Below are 12,754 nucleotides of genomic sequence, written 5' to 3'. Positions count from 1 at the left end.
TCTTGACCAAAAGACATGCGTTTGACTATGTAAATATATATTTTAAGAACTAAACTAAACTTGAGGAGCTAAATTCAGTTTAGGGGTAAGCAGGATACAGTCCATTGACTGAATTTTTGCCAGAACATCAAGGAGATGCACCCTAATCTCCCTTTTGATATTTAGAAAAATAAACAATATCATGTTCTTATGAAGTGAGTTCAACTGGGATTTAAATTGTTGTGTCAAAAACTCAGAATGAGTGGGTTCACTCCTGTTTTCCTTTGGTAGGGAGATGCAATACAAAGGACTCTGAAAGCAGCTTTTGCATTTGGCTCCTTTTCCCTTTTCAAATTCGCCTGGAATTCTGTGGGATTATTAAAAAAAAATGAGAGGGAGAAGGAAATGATGGGAAAACATGCTCAGTTCTGCTAATGGTGAGTTGGTTAGGGCAATGTGCCCTCAGCAGCAAAGTGCTCCAGGTTGGGGTGTTGTAGCATCCTGCATCTCCCAGGACTTGTGCAGACTCTCACCACGGCTTGGTGATCAGAGGCGCTGGGGGCAGCAGGGATCTCAGGGACCATGGGCACTGTGGGTTTGGCCACATAGCTGTCATTATCACTACCAGGAAGGGAGGGAGGCAGGGCCTCTTCTTCTCCCCTCTTCCCCACTCTTGTGGCATAGACTCCTTTCTGCAGGATGGCCATGCCCATCCAAAATGTGCCATGGGAACAAGTGTTGTTCATCTCCACTGGTAAAAGTCAGCCAGCCACACACTGGTCATGGGATGACCATGTTTTGTTCACTGTATGGTGCCATTGACATGTTCACAAGTGTAGTGTCTTCCCCCCATAAATGGTTTTATCTGTATGACAGCTGCCTGGCAGCGTATTTGAATTGTAGCTGCTTAAGCCTTCAAGTTCCAGATGGATAGGCAGTTCAGAATGATTTCCTGTAAATTTTTTCTATGTCTGGTATTTGTTGATCCAAATAGCATATATGTCTTTATCATGTAGAGTAAGTATGTGTTTGTTCTGCTTGATTAAATTCCTGAATTCCCAGCATTCTTCCAGTCCTGCCTCAGTAACCGCACTTGGGAGGTGGGCTGTGAGCACCACTGTGTGCCAGATTTCAGTGTGTGACAGTCAGACGTGGTATCCACGTGTGGAGAAAATGTCACGTTTGCATCCACCAAAGTGTTAAGTGATGTCTGTTGCTCTTCCACAGGTTTTGAAATAAAAGAACATGTACAGAAGCAAGAAGTTGCCAACAGTTTGCCCGCACCTCCTCAAATGCCTCTGCCAGAAATACCTCAGCAGTGGCTGGTGAGTGTTAATTTAAATATATTAATATATATAAGATAGAGTATGTTTGTGAGAAGCATGAACAGAAATGGTTACAAGGGGCAGGAGCCTGCAGGTTCAAGGAAATTATTATTCCTCTCACCTCCGGTCTGGTTGAGGGAGCTGGGTTTAACTTGCAGAAAACAAGGCAAAAAATTCCTTATGAAATAAGCCCGGGATCAGGTCACCTGTAAAGGCTGTGGAATTGCAGTCTCTGACAATTTCCAAAATTCGAATGGTAAAATTCTCCGCAACTTAATCTTAACTTCAAAGGTTGACCTGCCTTGTATTGGAGGTTAGCTTGGCCAAACCCACAGGTCCCAGCCAATTTCTTATGATTTTGAGGATCAGCTTCTCCTGGAGCAAGCCTTATGAGAAGGCTCCCCATTGATAGCTGAAAAAAGAAGGTGCAGCGTTTTAAAATGAAGGAAGAATACTTCCTTTTTTTAAAAAAAGCCTTTAGTGCCCTTTTGTGTGGAGTCTCTGGGTAGGAAATTCCCTGTAGATCAAGTAGAAGTGTATGTTCTCAGAGATGGTTATAGCAAAGATACTGACTGAAATCTGTAATTCAGTTCCTCCAGTTGGCAGCAGCTGTCTTGTTGAAGAATAAGCTATAAACAAATTTTAATGCTCCTCTGTTTTTTACAGTAGATTTGAAGAAAGCATTTTCAATTTTTTTTTTAGAGAAGCGTAAGCCAATCCTGGTTTAACCTGTTGAAAGGTGAACACTGCCTTTTCCCTAATACTGATAAATTTTCCATCTTTCTATTCATTTGTGGAAAATTTTGTGCATAGTGATAAGGGCAATCCGTGAGGACACACGTTCATTGGCTGAAGCAGGAAGTACAGATGCATCTTACGGGGGCAGAGCAACTGGGTGACTGATGTTCTGCTTCATTTTACTTTGTTACCCTGTTATCGCATTTATGCAAAGTTCTAAGATATTTATAAGGCAGTAGCACCTTATGAATGTAATAACTAATTTGTCAGATCAAACTGTTGGCTAGCCTTTCATAATAAACTTTATTTGATTGTAAAGAATGTTATGTACTGCAGAACAAAGTAAAAACACCTAGCAAACTTCTATTACGTAGAACACCTTAAACATAGTTTCTCCCTAAGTGTACCAGCTTTTGATTTGTGACCTGAACAAGGTTTTTTAAATTTTTATTTTAATTCATAAAATCATAGATTCATGGAATGGTTTGGGTTGGGGTCTAGTTCCAACTCTCCTGCCATGAGCAGGGACACTTTCCACTAGACCAGGTTGCTCAAAGCCCTGTCCAATCTGGCCTTGAACACTTCTAGGGATGGGGCATCCACAGCTTCTCTGGGCAGCCTGTTCCAGTGTCTCACCACCCTTATGGTGAAGAATTTCTTCCATATATCTAATCTAAATCTACCCTATTTCAGTTTAAAGCCGTTAGCCCTTGTCCTTTCACTACATGCCCTTGTAAAAAGTCCCTCTCCATCTTTCTTGTAGGTCCCCTTTAGGTACTGAAAGGCTGCAATAAGGTTTCCCCAGAGCCTTCTCTTTTCCAGGCTGAACAACCCCCGCTCAACTAAAAGTGATGCTATAAAATAATTATGCATAGATTTGAATGACTGCAAAATCCATCCTATTAATATGCAGTGAAACCTGGAGAATCCATTTCATGGTTAACAGTGCTTGAAAATGATTATTTTTCTTTAATTCAAGATGCATATAGCATAAATTACAAGGGAAGGGGTTGATGAGAGGCAGGAAATTTATGCAAAATACACATGCCTTTGAAATGTAGACTTCAGGTGTTAGCTTCGTAAACTCAAGCCAACTGAGATCCTCATTCTCTCATATTTATGGAGGTTGAGTTTAATAAATTTGTTCTGAAGACCGAAGTTGTTTTTCTAAAGACAACTGACTTACTTTTCTTCTTTTCCTTTCTCATACACTAATGTGTAAATTCACTTAAAGTTGGTACAGCTGCAGCGAGTAAAACAGTGTGAAGTATGAATTAGGTCCAGGAGGTCAAAACTGGTTTTTGCAGTAGTTCAGTTTGCACTTTGGAGTAACAAAAATATTTGTCTGAGATACAGTGGGAATTACCGTGGAAGCTGACACAGAGCTGGCTGGTCTGGAGTGCAGTCTTCCTAGGCTGAGCCTGGCAAAGTGGAGGCTGAACACGGCCTTCCCCTCTGACCTGCCCGTAATGCTGTGGACACTTTCATCTTGGTGAAGTCACCAAGTTGAGTTGGTTTTTCCATAGTGGTGGAAGCTGACTTTTGCCAATTTTTCTGCAATTTTGTTGCTGCTGTCAGGCAAGGGTGGTTTTCACCTTCCTTTCTGGTGTCGGTGCCACTTTGAGATCAGCCAGGAAATGTCCCAGGCTTCTCGTCGTCCTGCATTATCCAAATACTGGTTATGAGTTTTGCTATTTTAAGATGGTAGCACATCATAATTTGTGAAAAAGATGACAGACTACTGTCGTCCTGCAAAAGACCAGGTGGAGTCAGAAGGGAAGGACAAAATCATCAGCTTTTTGACCTTTGAACACTGTGAAAGTCTTAGACCGCAGTCTGACTGTTTAAAACTCTCCAGAAGCCGTGTTAACTAATGGAAATGACCATTAGCTGTTTTCTGGAAACCTTTCTGTATTAGATGCCTCTTTGTTAGCGTCTCGTTATTATTAGATATGATAAGGAGACTGTTGTATTATCTTTCTTTTTACACCAGGCTGGACATCAATGAGAGTGTCTGAGATCTAATTTTCCCTTCCATTAATGCTCCTGCATGGTGATTTTGAACTACCATAAATCAATGGACTTCTAAAAATTTGTAGCTGATGATGCCAGTCTCTATAGAAACTGTACATAATTACATTGATCAGTGAAGCAAATACTGAGCTACCTTTCCTAGCTACTTTTCATAGACCATGCTTTCATAGTTGAGTGGAAGTAATCCCCTGGGCCCACCCAGAGGCTAGGAAATTCTGTTCCAGGTTGCCCTTCTTCACATGGCTAGTCGGAAATCATGTTGTATGTCTCCTCTTTTTCTCAGCTATTCAGAACAGAAACTTTTTCCACTTGCTGAACTTTCTAGTGGTGGTCTTAGTCTCCAGTGGAAACACAATGTGCTGCTGGAACATAGGAATTTACTGGAAGTGGGAATCAGTAACTTTAAATAAACTATGCACTATTTTAAAATCTATGTTTTTAGCACATCAGTTATTGAGCATGATGGAAATTAGAGTTTCATTTACACCACTGTTTCTTTTTGTGGCACTCAAGGGATTCTGCATTCAAAAATGTTTAGTCTGAATTGATGTTTAAGCTTTTACTTATGTAAAGATGTGTGGGTGGGAAGGAATTCAATACTCCTTAAAGTAGTGCCAGGAGCCAGAATTATGTGTGGGCAGGTGCGGTGCAAGGTTTCCTTTGTAAATCTGTAAATAGACCTGCATGTTTGTTCAGGCCAAATCCTGTATCAGTTTTGTTATTCATCAGCCCATGAGCAAAGAGTATAAAATTCATTTTATTAGAGACATGCTGTTAACAGTTTAAATGAAGTCTCCATTTATTAGAACACATTAAAGCCCAGAGAGTTTTCCTGGACTTGGTGGGCTTTGGATCAGGTCTTAAAATCAAGGGACAAATTTGGACCTTGCATGTGCTTGAATGAAGCGAATAACTAATCACACGATCCCTTAGTAATTTTCTTTTTCTGTATACATTCCTTTGCCTACACCTGGTCTAGCAGACTTTCCGTCAAGCTTGGAAAGCACAAATCCTCGTTTGCTCTGGCCTGTGCACACAGCTACTTCAGATGGACAGTGAAGTAAAAGCTACAGATGAAGGATATGAGCTTAAGGGCAACTCGAAGTTCTGCTGCAGAACTGAAATGCCACTTACCTGGGTGCATTAATATGTGTTTGCTGGGATGCATACAGTGCCAGCAGCTGCGGGAGCTTTGCCTGGGTCAGCAGCAGAGGAAGAGATCACAGTGTTTGAAACAGTGTTATTGGTTTTCCCCTCTCGAATCAGCTTACTGCAAGGGCTCCTGTATTTTAGATTTCTTTCTCCATCTCTAGATTAGCAGCTACTTTTCGTAGAATCATAGAATAGTTCGGGTTGGAAGGGACTTTCAAAGGTCATCTAGTCCAACCCTCTGCAATAAACAGGGACATCTTTAACCAGATCATGTTTCTCAGAGCCCCATCCAGCCTGGCCTGGAATGTCTCCAGGAATGGGACATCTCCCACCTCTCTGGGCAACCTGTTCCAGTATTTCACCCCCCTCACTGTAAAAAAATGTCTCCCTCATGTCAAACCTGAATCTCCCCTCTTTTAGTTGAAAACCATTACCCCTTGTCCTGTCACAACACACCCTTCTAAAAAGTCTGTCCCTATCCTTCCTATAGGCTCCTTTTAAGTACCGAAAGGCTGCAATAAGGTCTCCCCGGAGCCTTCTTTTCTCCAGGCTGAACAACCTCAACTCTCTCAGCCTGTCCTCATAGGAGAGGTGTTCCATCCCTCTGATCATCTTGGTGGCCTCCTCTAGCCCCTGTCCAACAGGTCCATGTCTTTCCTGTACTTTTATGATATTCCCCTGTGCTTGACAGGCAAGACACAGTGCTAGATGATGGGCTTGGAGGAATAACAGAACCAATGCTCTGCACATATTTTGAAGTGCTGCTGCCGGTTTAACAGCTGGGATCCCATCATTGCACTACCATCGAGTTGCCTTGAAGTGCATTTTCCGCTGAGGCAATGGGACACTATCCGGTGTGTCCTGCTGCTCAGATCTGCCTGAGGATTACTGGCATAAATTATCCACAGCATGATAGTGACAGAATACTTCTAGCCTTCAAACATTTGGTTGTCATATCACATCTGACAGTTGGTGATTTCAGTGCACTGTGCAGTCCAACAAAATCAAATACAAACAGCACACTTAGCTTTTTTGCATGATTTTCACAGTACAATTGAGTATATGTTTTATTTTTCTTGGAATATTGACAGCTTAATAATTATTTAACCACAACAAGTGTCCAGCAAGATGCCAGAACCCCTGTAGATGTAAATCAAAAGGATAGGTCATCTTCCTCCAACCCTTTTCTTTCAATGTGCACACTCACTCTGTAGGAGTGTTTCATATAAATGTGTTTCCTATTGCGGAGAAGCAATTTGACAGCCTCCCTTTATCTGGCTGCCTGTCAGGTATACTCTCAGATATTTATTAAAAATTGCTGAAAGGAGATGGTGTCCTTGGAGAAGAAAAAAATCATCCTGATATCAAAAGGATTTTTAAGGTGATACATCACCAATTACATTAATCATTTTTTGAACAACAATCAAAGATGTGTGAGTCTTAAGGATTCCTATAAAATGTGCAGTTAGTTGAGTGACATATAAAAGCAAGGGGTTCATGTCCTAGGTGGATGGCTATGAATCTTTATTTCATCTTGCTTTTTCTTCTAACACTAAAAAGTAGTTGTTATTCTCTGTTATTCTTAAAACATAATCTTACGCTAGTATTAGCCTTGGAGTTTTTCTCCTTGCAGAACATTTTTAAAAGCCACAAGAATAAACTCAACAAAAATTTGGTTGTTTCATTCAGAGCTGTCTAATAACTTCACTTTGAACGGATCTCAAAAAGTTCTTCCGTAATGAAGGATCAACTAAAGGAGCCTTTTTGATCATTCAGTGCAGTCACTCTTCCTGCAAACAATTATAAAATATTAACCCTTTCAAAAACTTACCAAAATCTATTTACTATAATTGAGGTTTCTTTTACTCACTATTTCAATTTGAAAGGTTGTTCCAGCATGCCAGTGTTCATTGCCAGCATTTCTTCTTGTGTTTAAGTAGCTTTTTTTCCTCACCTTGGTACCTATGCCTCAGATATCCTTTGAAATAACAACCTCCCTGTGCAGATAGTTAGGAACCAGACTATTTGCTTTTCTAAACATACTCATTAATGTGCTGTATACAAACAAGTGGGAAAGGAATTAGGCCAGTAAGTACCAAAGTATCCTCTTGTTTTTGTTTGAACGGATGCTCAGGCCGATAGAGAATATTTTTCCAGTTGAAATGGTGTTGCATACACTTTTCTCACTGTACTACCTTATCTTGTCTGCACTGTCATGTCGTGCCCCTAGATAAGCTTAGTAACTCCTGAAAGAGAAGGTGATTTTGTCTTTGATGGAGAATACAGACACCTCTTGGAGCACAGCTACAATAACCACCTCTGACTGAGGGTCCCATGCTGCTTAAAATTCAGATTCATCTTTCTCATGTAATATTCATGTAAGTATTCCCCAGCATTAATCAAAGCCCGTCTCTCTTCTTGGTACATCCAGACCCTTGGCTTGATATGAGTCAACTATGTTGTTTTGTCTGAGTAATGCTTTCAACTGGCTGTGTAATAATCTTTTATTATAAAATCTGAATCATAGAAGATTTGGGCTGGGATCTAGTTCCAACTCCCCTGCCATGGGCAGAGACACCTTCCACTAGACCGGGTTGCTCAAAGCCCCGTCCAGCCTGACCTTGAACACTTCCAGGGATGAGGCATCCACAGCTTCTCTGGGCAGCCTGTTCCAGTGTCTCACCACCCTCATGGGGAAGAATTTCTTCTTTATATTTAATTTAAATCTACCTTCTTTCAGTTTAAAGCCATTAGCCCTTTTCCTCTCACTACACACCCTTGTAAGAAGTCCCTCTCCATCTTTCTTGTAGGTCCCCTTTAGGTACTGAAAGGCTGCAATAAGGCTTCCTCAGAGCCTTCTCCAGGCTGAACAACCCCAATTCTCTCAGCCTGTCTTTAAAGGAGAGAGGCTGCAGCCTTCTCATCATCTTCATGACCTTCCTATGGACTTGCTCCAACAGGTCCATGTCCTTCTTATGTTGGGTCCCCAGAGCTGGACGCAGCACTCCACCTGGGGTCTCATGAGAGCGGAGCAGAGAGACAGAATCACCTCCCTTGACCTGCTGGTCCAGCTTCTTTTGATGCAGCACAGGACATGGTTGGCTTTTGGGGCTGCAGGTGCATATTGCCGGCTCATGTTGAGCTTCTCAGCAACAAACAGGCCCAAGTCCTTCTCCTCAGCGCTGCTCTTGATCCATTCTCTGCCCAGCCTGTATTTGTGCTTGGGATTTCCCTGACCCATGTGCAGGACATGGCACTTGGCCTTGTTGAACTTCATGAGGTTTGCATGGGCCCAACTCTCAAACTTGTCCAGGTCCCTCTGGACGTCACCCCTTCCCTCCAGCGTGTCAACCGCACCACACAGCTTGGTGTTGTCAGCAAACTGGCTGAGGGGTCACTCAATCCCACTGTCCATGTTGTTAAGATGTTAAAACAGCCCTGGTCCCAGTATCAACCCTTGGGGAATGCCACTTGTCACTAGTCTCCACTTGGACATCGAGCTGTTGACCGCAACTCTTTGAGTGTGACCATCCAGCCAATTACTCATCTACCAAGTTGTCCATCTGTCAAATCCATGTGTCTCCAATTTAGAGACAAGGATGTCATGTGGGACAGTGTCATATGCTTTGCGTAAGTCCAGGTAGATGAATGTCAGTTGCTCTTCCGTTATCTACCAACAGTGTAACTGCATTGTAGAAGGCCACAAAATTTGTCAGGCAAAATTTACCCTTAGTGAAGCAGTGTTGGCTGTCACCAGTCGCTTCTTTATTTTTCATGTGCCTTAGTGGAGTTTCCAGGAGGATCTGCTCCACGATCTTACTGGGCACAGAGGTGAGACTGACTGGCCTCTAGTTCCCCAGGTCTTCCTGATACGTGATACAGAAATACTATGGTTTTGTTTCTGGCTCGTTCTTTTTCACTTTTGAATTATTTCCTTAGATGTTCTGTTACTTCCATGGATCCTAGAGTTTATTCCACTCCTGTCTTCCATAGAGTTTGGGTGTAACTCCTTCCAGCTATCTGTCCTTTCAGTGGAACATTCTCTGCTGCAATGTTATCAGTTTCATTTAATATCTCAAATCTTAATTAAATACAGTGGCAAGAACTGAAACTTAAACTGACGTCTGGGTTCTCCCACAGGCTGACGTTGCCATCAGAGATGCAAGAACCAACTGGGTTCTCCTCTCAGTTGATATGCCATGTAGATTTCTTACTGTTTCAGTTTGCTCCTATTCATTACCATCTTTACCTTCCTGTTGCTTAGGTAAAGGAGTTATTGTGTTATCTTAGGAGAACTCAGATGTGCTGTGTTTTGTGAAATGGTAACTCAGTTCCTGGTGAGGTTCCTGTGTAAACGTGCTCCAGACAATCTTCAGATCAAACTGTGGAACCATAGTACAGCCTGATTAATTCTTTAAATGTAAGCAAGTCTGTTCAGATCCTTTCTCATCATCAGGCTGTGTTTTCTGAGGATGCAATCTGTTTGCAGTCCGTATACTCTGCATACTAAGCACTCTTCAGATACCTTTCATTAGGCATTCACCCCTGAGTCAACTGACACACTCAGGCTGTGTCAGATGTACCTCCACTCCCTGGAGGACAGCGTGCAAAATGTGTAACTTCTTTTGTTCATAGTCTTAAACCTGCCTAAGTCATTGTTCAGGATCACACGAAGGAAAAGCTTCACTTGTGTTTACACTCATCCTCCACCTCGTAGTCACTTCCACGGGCATTTCCTCCTTGCCCTCATCTGTTCAGCACTGCAGTAGGAGCTTGTGGGTTACCAGTTCAGCTCTTTGTTGGAGTGCTGGGGATTGCTGGTCCTCCCATCATGTCTAATTTCAGCTGTTGATTTCTTAGGCAATTCCTTTTTATATTTGGTGTGTCTGACTGGTGTCACGGTCCATTCGGTGATGGACTCGTGATGGTTCATTTACCTTGATCTCGAGGTGCAAAATTAAGGCAACCAAAATGCCAATTCAATCAAGCAATGTTGCTTTCTTAATTTGCCCATAAAGCAGCACACGATAGAAAGAGAGTAGAGGAAAAGGGGAAGGTAAAAAGAAAAGGCGGAAATGAGGCTGGGTTTACCACCAAACGAGCTCCAAAGGCGTCCCTCTGGTCTCGGGTCCCGTGATGAGAGTCCTTCCCGTCCTCCGTCGTGGTTCAGGATCCTCCGGTGGGGAGATCTCCATGATGTCCCGTCAGGAGTTGTCTTTTATGCTTCTTCACCCCGCCTCACTCCCGTAGAGCGAGGCCAATCTCCGCCTTTATTGCGCAATCCAGGCTTAACTGCGCAGGCCCAAAAAGTCCTCGCTTCGCTTGCCAGAGCCCGTCTGCGCCTGCAAGGGTCTCTTACCGGTCCGTCGGGTGACCTCAAGACCCTTGGCAGGCCTCTGCGCATGCTCTCCTTCGTTGGCCTTTGTTACAGGGAGGAGGTGGGGGGCAAGTCTGGCTCAAACAACAGGTGAAAATCCATCTTCTGGACAGCAATTATTGTCCTCGGGTCGGAGAGGCCTTTGTAACGCAATTCCTCTCAGGTGGTGGGGGCAAGTTTGGCTCAGGCAGCAGGTAGAGTCCATACTGCACCTGTAGCCCCCAGGTCGGAGAGACCTGCACAACACAATTCCTTGCTTCAGGCCTCTCTCCAAATCATTGTCCAGTTCTTTCTCTCAGTCCATTCTGTTCTCCAAGTCCCTGATGGCGATGTTCAGGCAGAAACTGTTCTTCGGACCAACTCTCACAACTGGTCTACTGTCTTTTGTCAGATGTGCTCAGAGGCTGAAAAAAGAAGTTATTAGACTTCTTTCACATCATTTGGCTCCTGGTTTTGTAGGGTCCAGCTGACAAGCTGAGAAATTTATAACTTTGGAATACAGAGCTGAGGTCAAATGAAGAATTCTTCTCAGCTTCTGCTTGTCTATGCTCAGGCTAATATTTCACTCCTACACAGCTCAATGTGGTCTTAACATCCCATATAGTCAGCACTTTTGTCCTGAATAAATCCAAGGTCCCCATCCAGGTCCTCAACTGCTGGCAATAAACAGTGATTTCTTTTTAGTGCCTTAGCAATTTTGAGTTTATCTAAAGGCTTTCATACCAAGTGTGTGGCAAGTACTAGTGCCCAATATGCAGTCTTTACAGTGCTACAATGAAGCCTGCTTGCAATGTTCTGGCAGTAGTTTTGCCAATTGCATTGGTATTCAGTTTGTTGTTTCATTTTCCTTTCTGGACTTCCATTTTTTCATGTGTGGGGAAAGGGATCATAAATGTGTTCCCTCTCCCAGGCTGAGGATGCGGTGGGGTTGTGCAGAGGTCAGGTCTAAACTTGCTCCACAGCAAATGGCATGTGCATGTGTCAGTGTTTCTTCCTGACAGCCCACATTTGCCTGCTGGCTTCTGAATAGCTTTATTATGCATCACCAGTGTGTGACCACTTTTCCAGTCTCACGTTGCTGCTTTTCAGTGTTGAGGGGTTACGTAGCAGCTGGCTCCACAGTCTGGCTGGATCCGAATTGGTGGTTGATCTAATAACACACGTGTGAGCATGGCCCTTGAATTGCTGGCAGCCTGTGCCTGCAGCACGGATGTGCTGACAGTCCCTGCCTCTGTTAAAGTCGCTGCTTTGCTCTGGAAATCTCCACGTCCTAAATCATCGCATAAAGGGAGGTGTTCCTTTCTATTTCCTACAGAGTATAAGTCTTCATTGGGGTGTAAAGTGATTTTATATCCTCGGGCGCCTATATGATGACATTTATTTTCCTCTGTCTGTCACACCACTTTCCACACTATATACTTTCATATCGTCAGCCGATATCGGCTAGACTATCCCTAAAAAAAAATGTTACTGTCTATCTTGGTAGGTACCCTTGGACAGATAGGGGAAATAAAATACTTTATCTCCTAGGATAAAGAAAGAAATTATTTGTGGCCTGTGGAACACAAAGCAGCAGGTGGAGGGGAAGGCCATAATATGCCATAAAACTAATATTTCCAATAAGTCCGTTTCATAGTGTCCAGTAAAATAATGAGTTTTACTGTCCAGGTAAATTATTTGGAGATATTTGTTTCTTTCTCTCAACAGTCCCTCCTGTAAACTGGAGTGGAGCATCCCACAAACAGTCCAGTGTCTTCAGAGGTCTCAATTCAGTAGTGTAATTATCACTCCATACGCTTCTTGGTTTCAAATAAAGCATCTCTCATATGGTCTCAGACCCAGCACTTGACAAACAGCTTTATCAGTATTGTTTCGGTATTACCGGTATTATTCTGGGTAACAATCTTACTCATCTTTGTCCCTTTGCCTCCAATAAGGTAAAAATAATGATTTTTTTTTTTTAAACTCAGTTCTTATTGCTGTGATTGAGCAAGGTTATTTGTCTTGAAAGGCAGCATTCTCTAGTTCTTATCCCTGTGGCCTGTTGCAAAAAAATGTAAAAGTAGGAATTCATGCTAATGCCTTCCGTGCAGGTTGCCAGGTCTTTCCTCCTGATACCACTCAGACTACACATGTTCCAGGGTTTTTT

General features: G+C 42.8%; 1 protein-coding gene across 2 annotated transcripts in view; it reads left to right on the top strand.

Moving 5' to 3' along the window:
- Positions 1-12,754, top strand: part of AFAP1 (actin filament associated protein 1) — a 118,664-nt gene that overhangs the window by 57,144 nt on the left and 48,766 nt on the right. For both annotated transcript variants that reach the window (XM_065634284.1, XM_065634283.1), the window contains exon 3: positions 1,207-1,304. In XM_065634284.1, the coding sequence (XP_065490356.1) occupies positions 1,207-1,304 (98 nt within the window). The remainder of the gene's footprint in view (positions 1-1,206; positions 1,305-12,754) is intronic.

Source organism: Caloenas nicobarica, chromosome 4 (genome assembly GCF_036013445.1).
Source record: "Caloenas nicobarica isolate bCalNic1 chromosome 4, bCalNic1.hap1, whole genome shotgun sequence".
Classification (NCBI taxonomy): Eukaryota; Metazoa; Chordata; class Aves; order Columbiformes; family Columbidae; genus Caloenas; species Caloenas nicobarica.
This window is presented reverse-complemented; position numbering and strand designations above follow the sequence as displayed.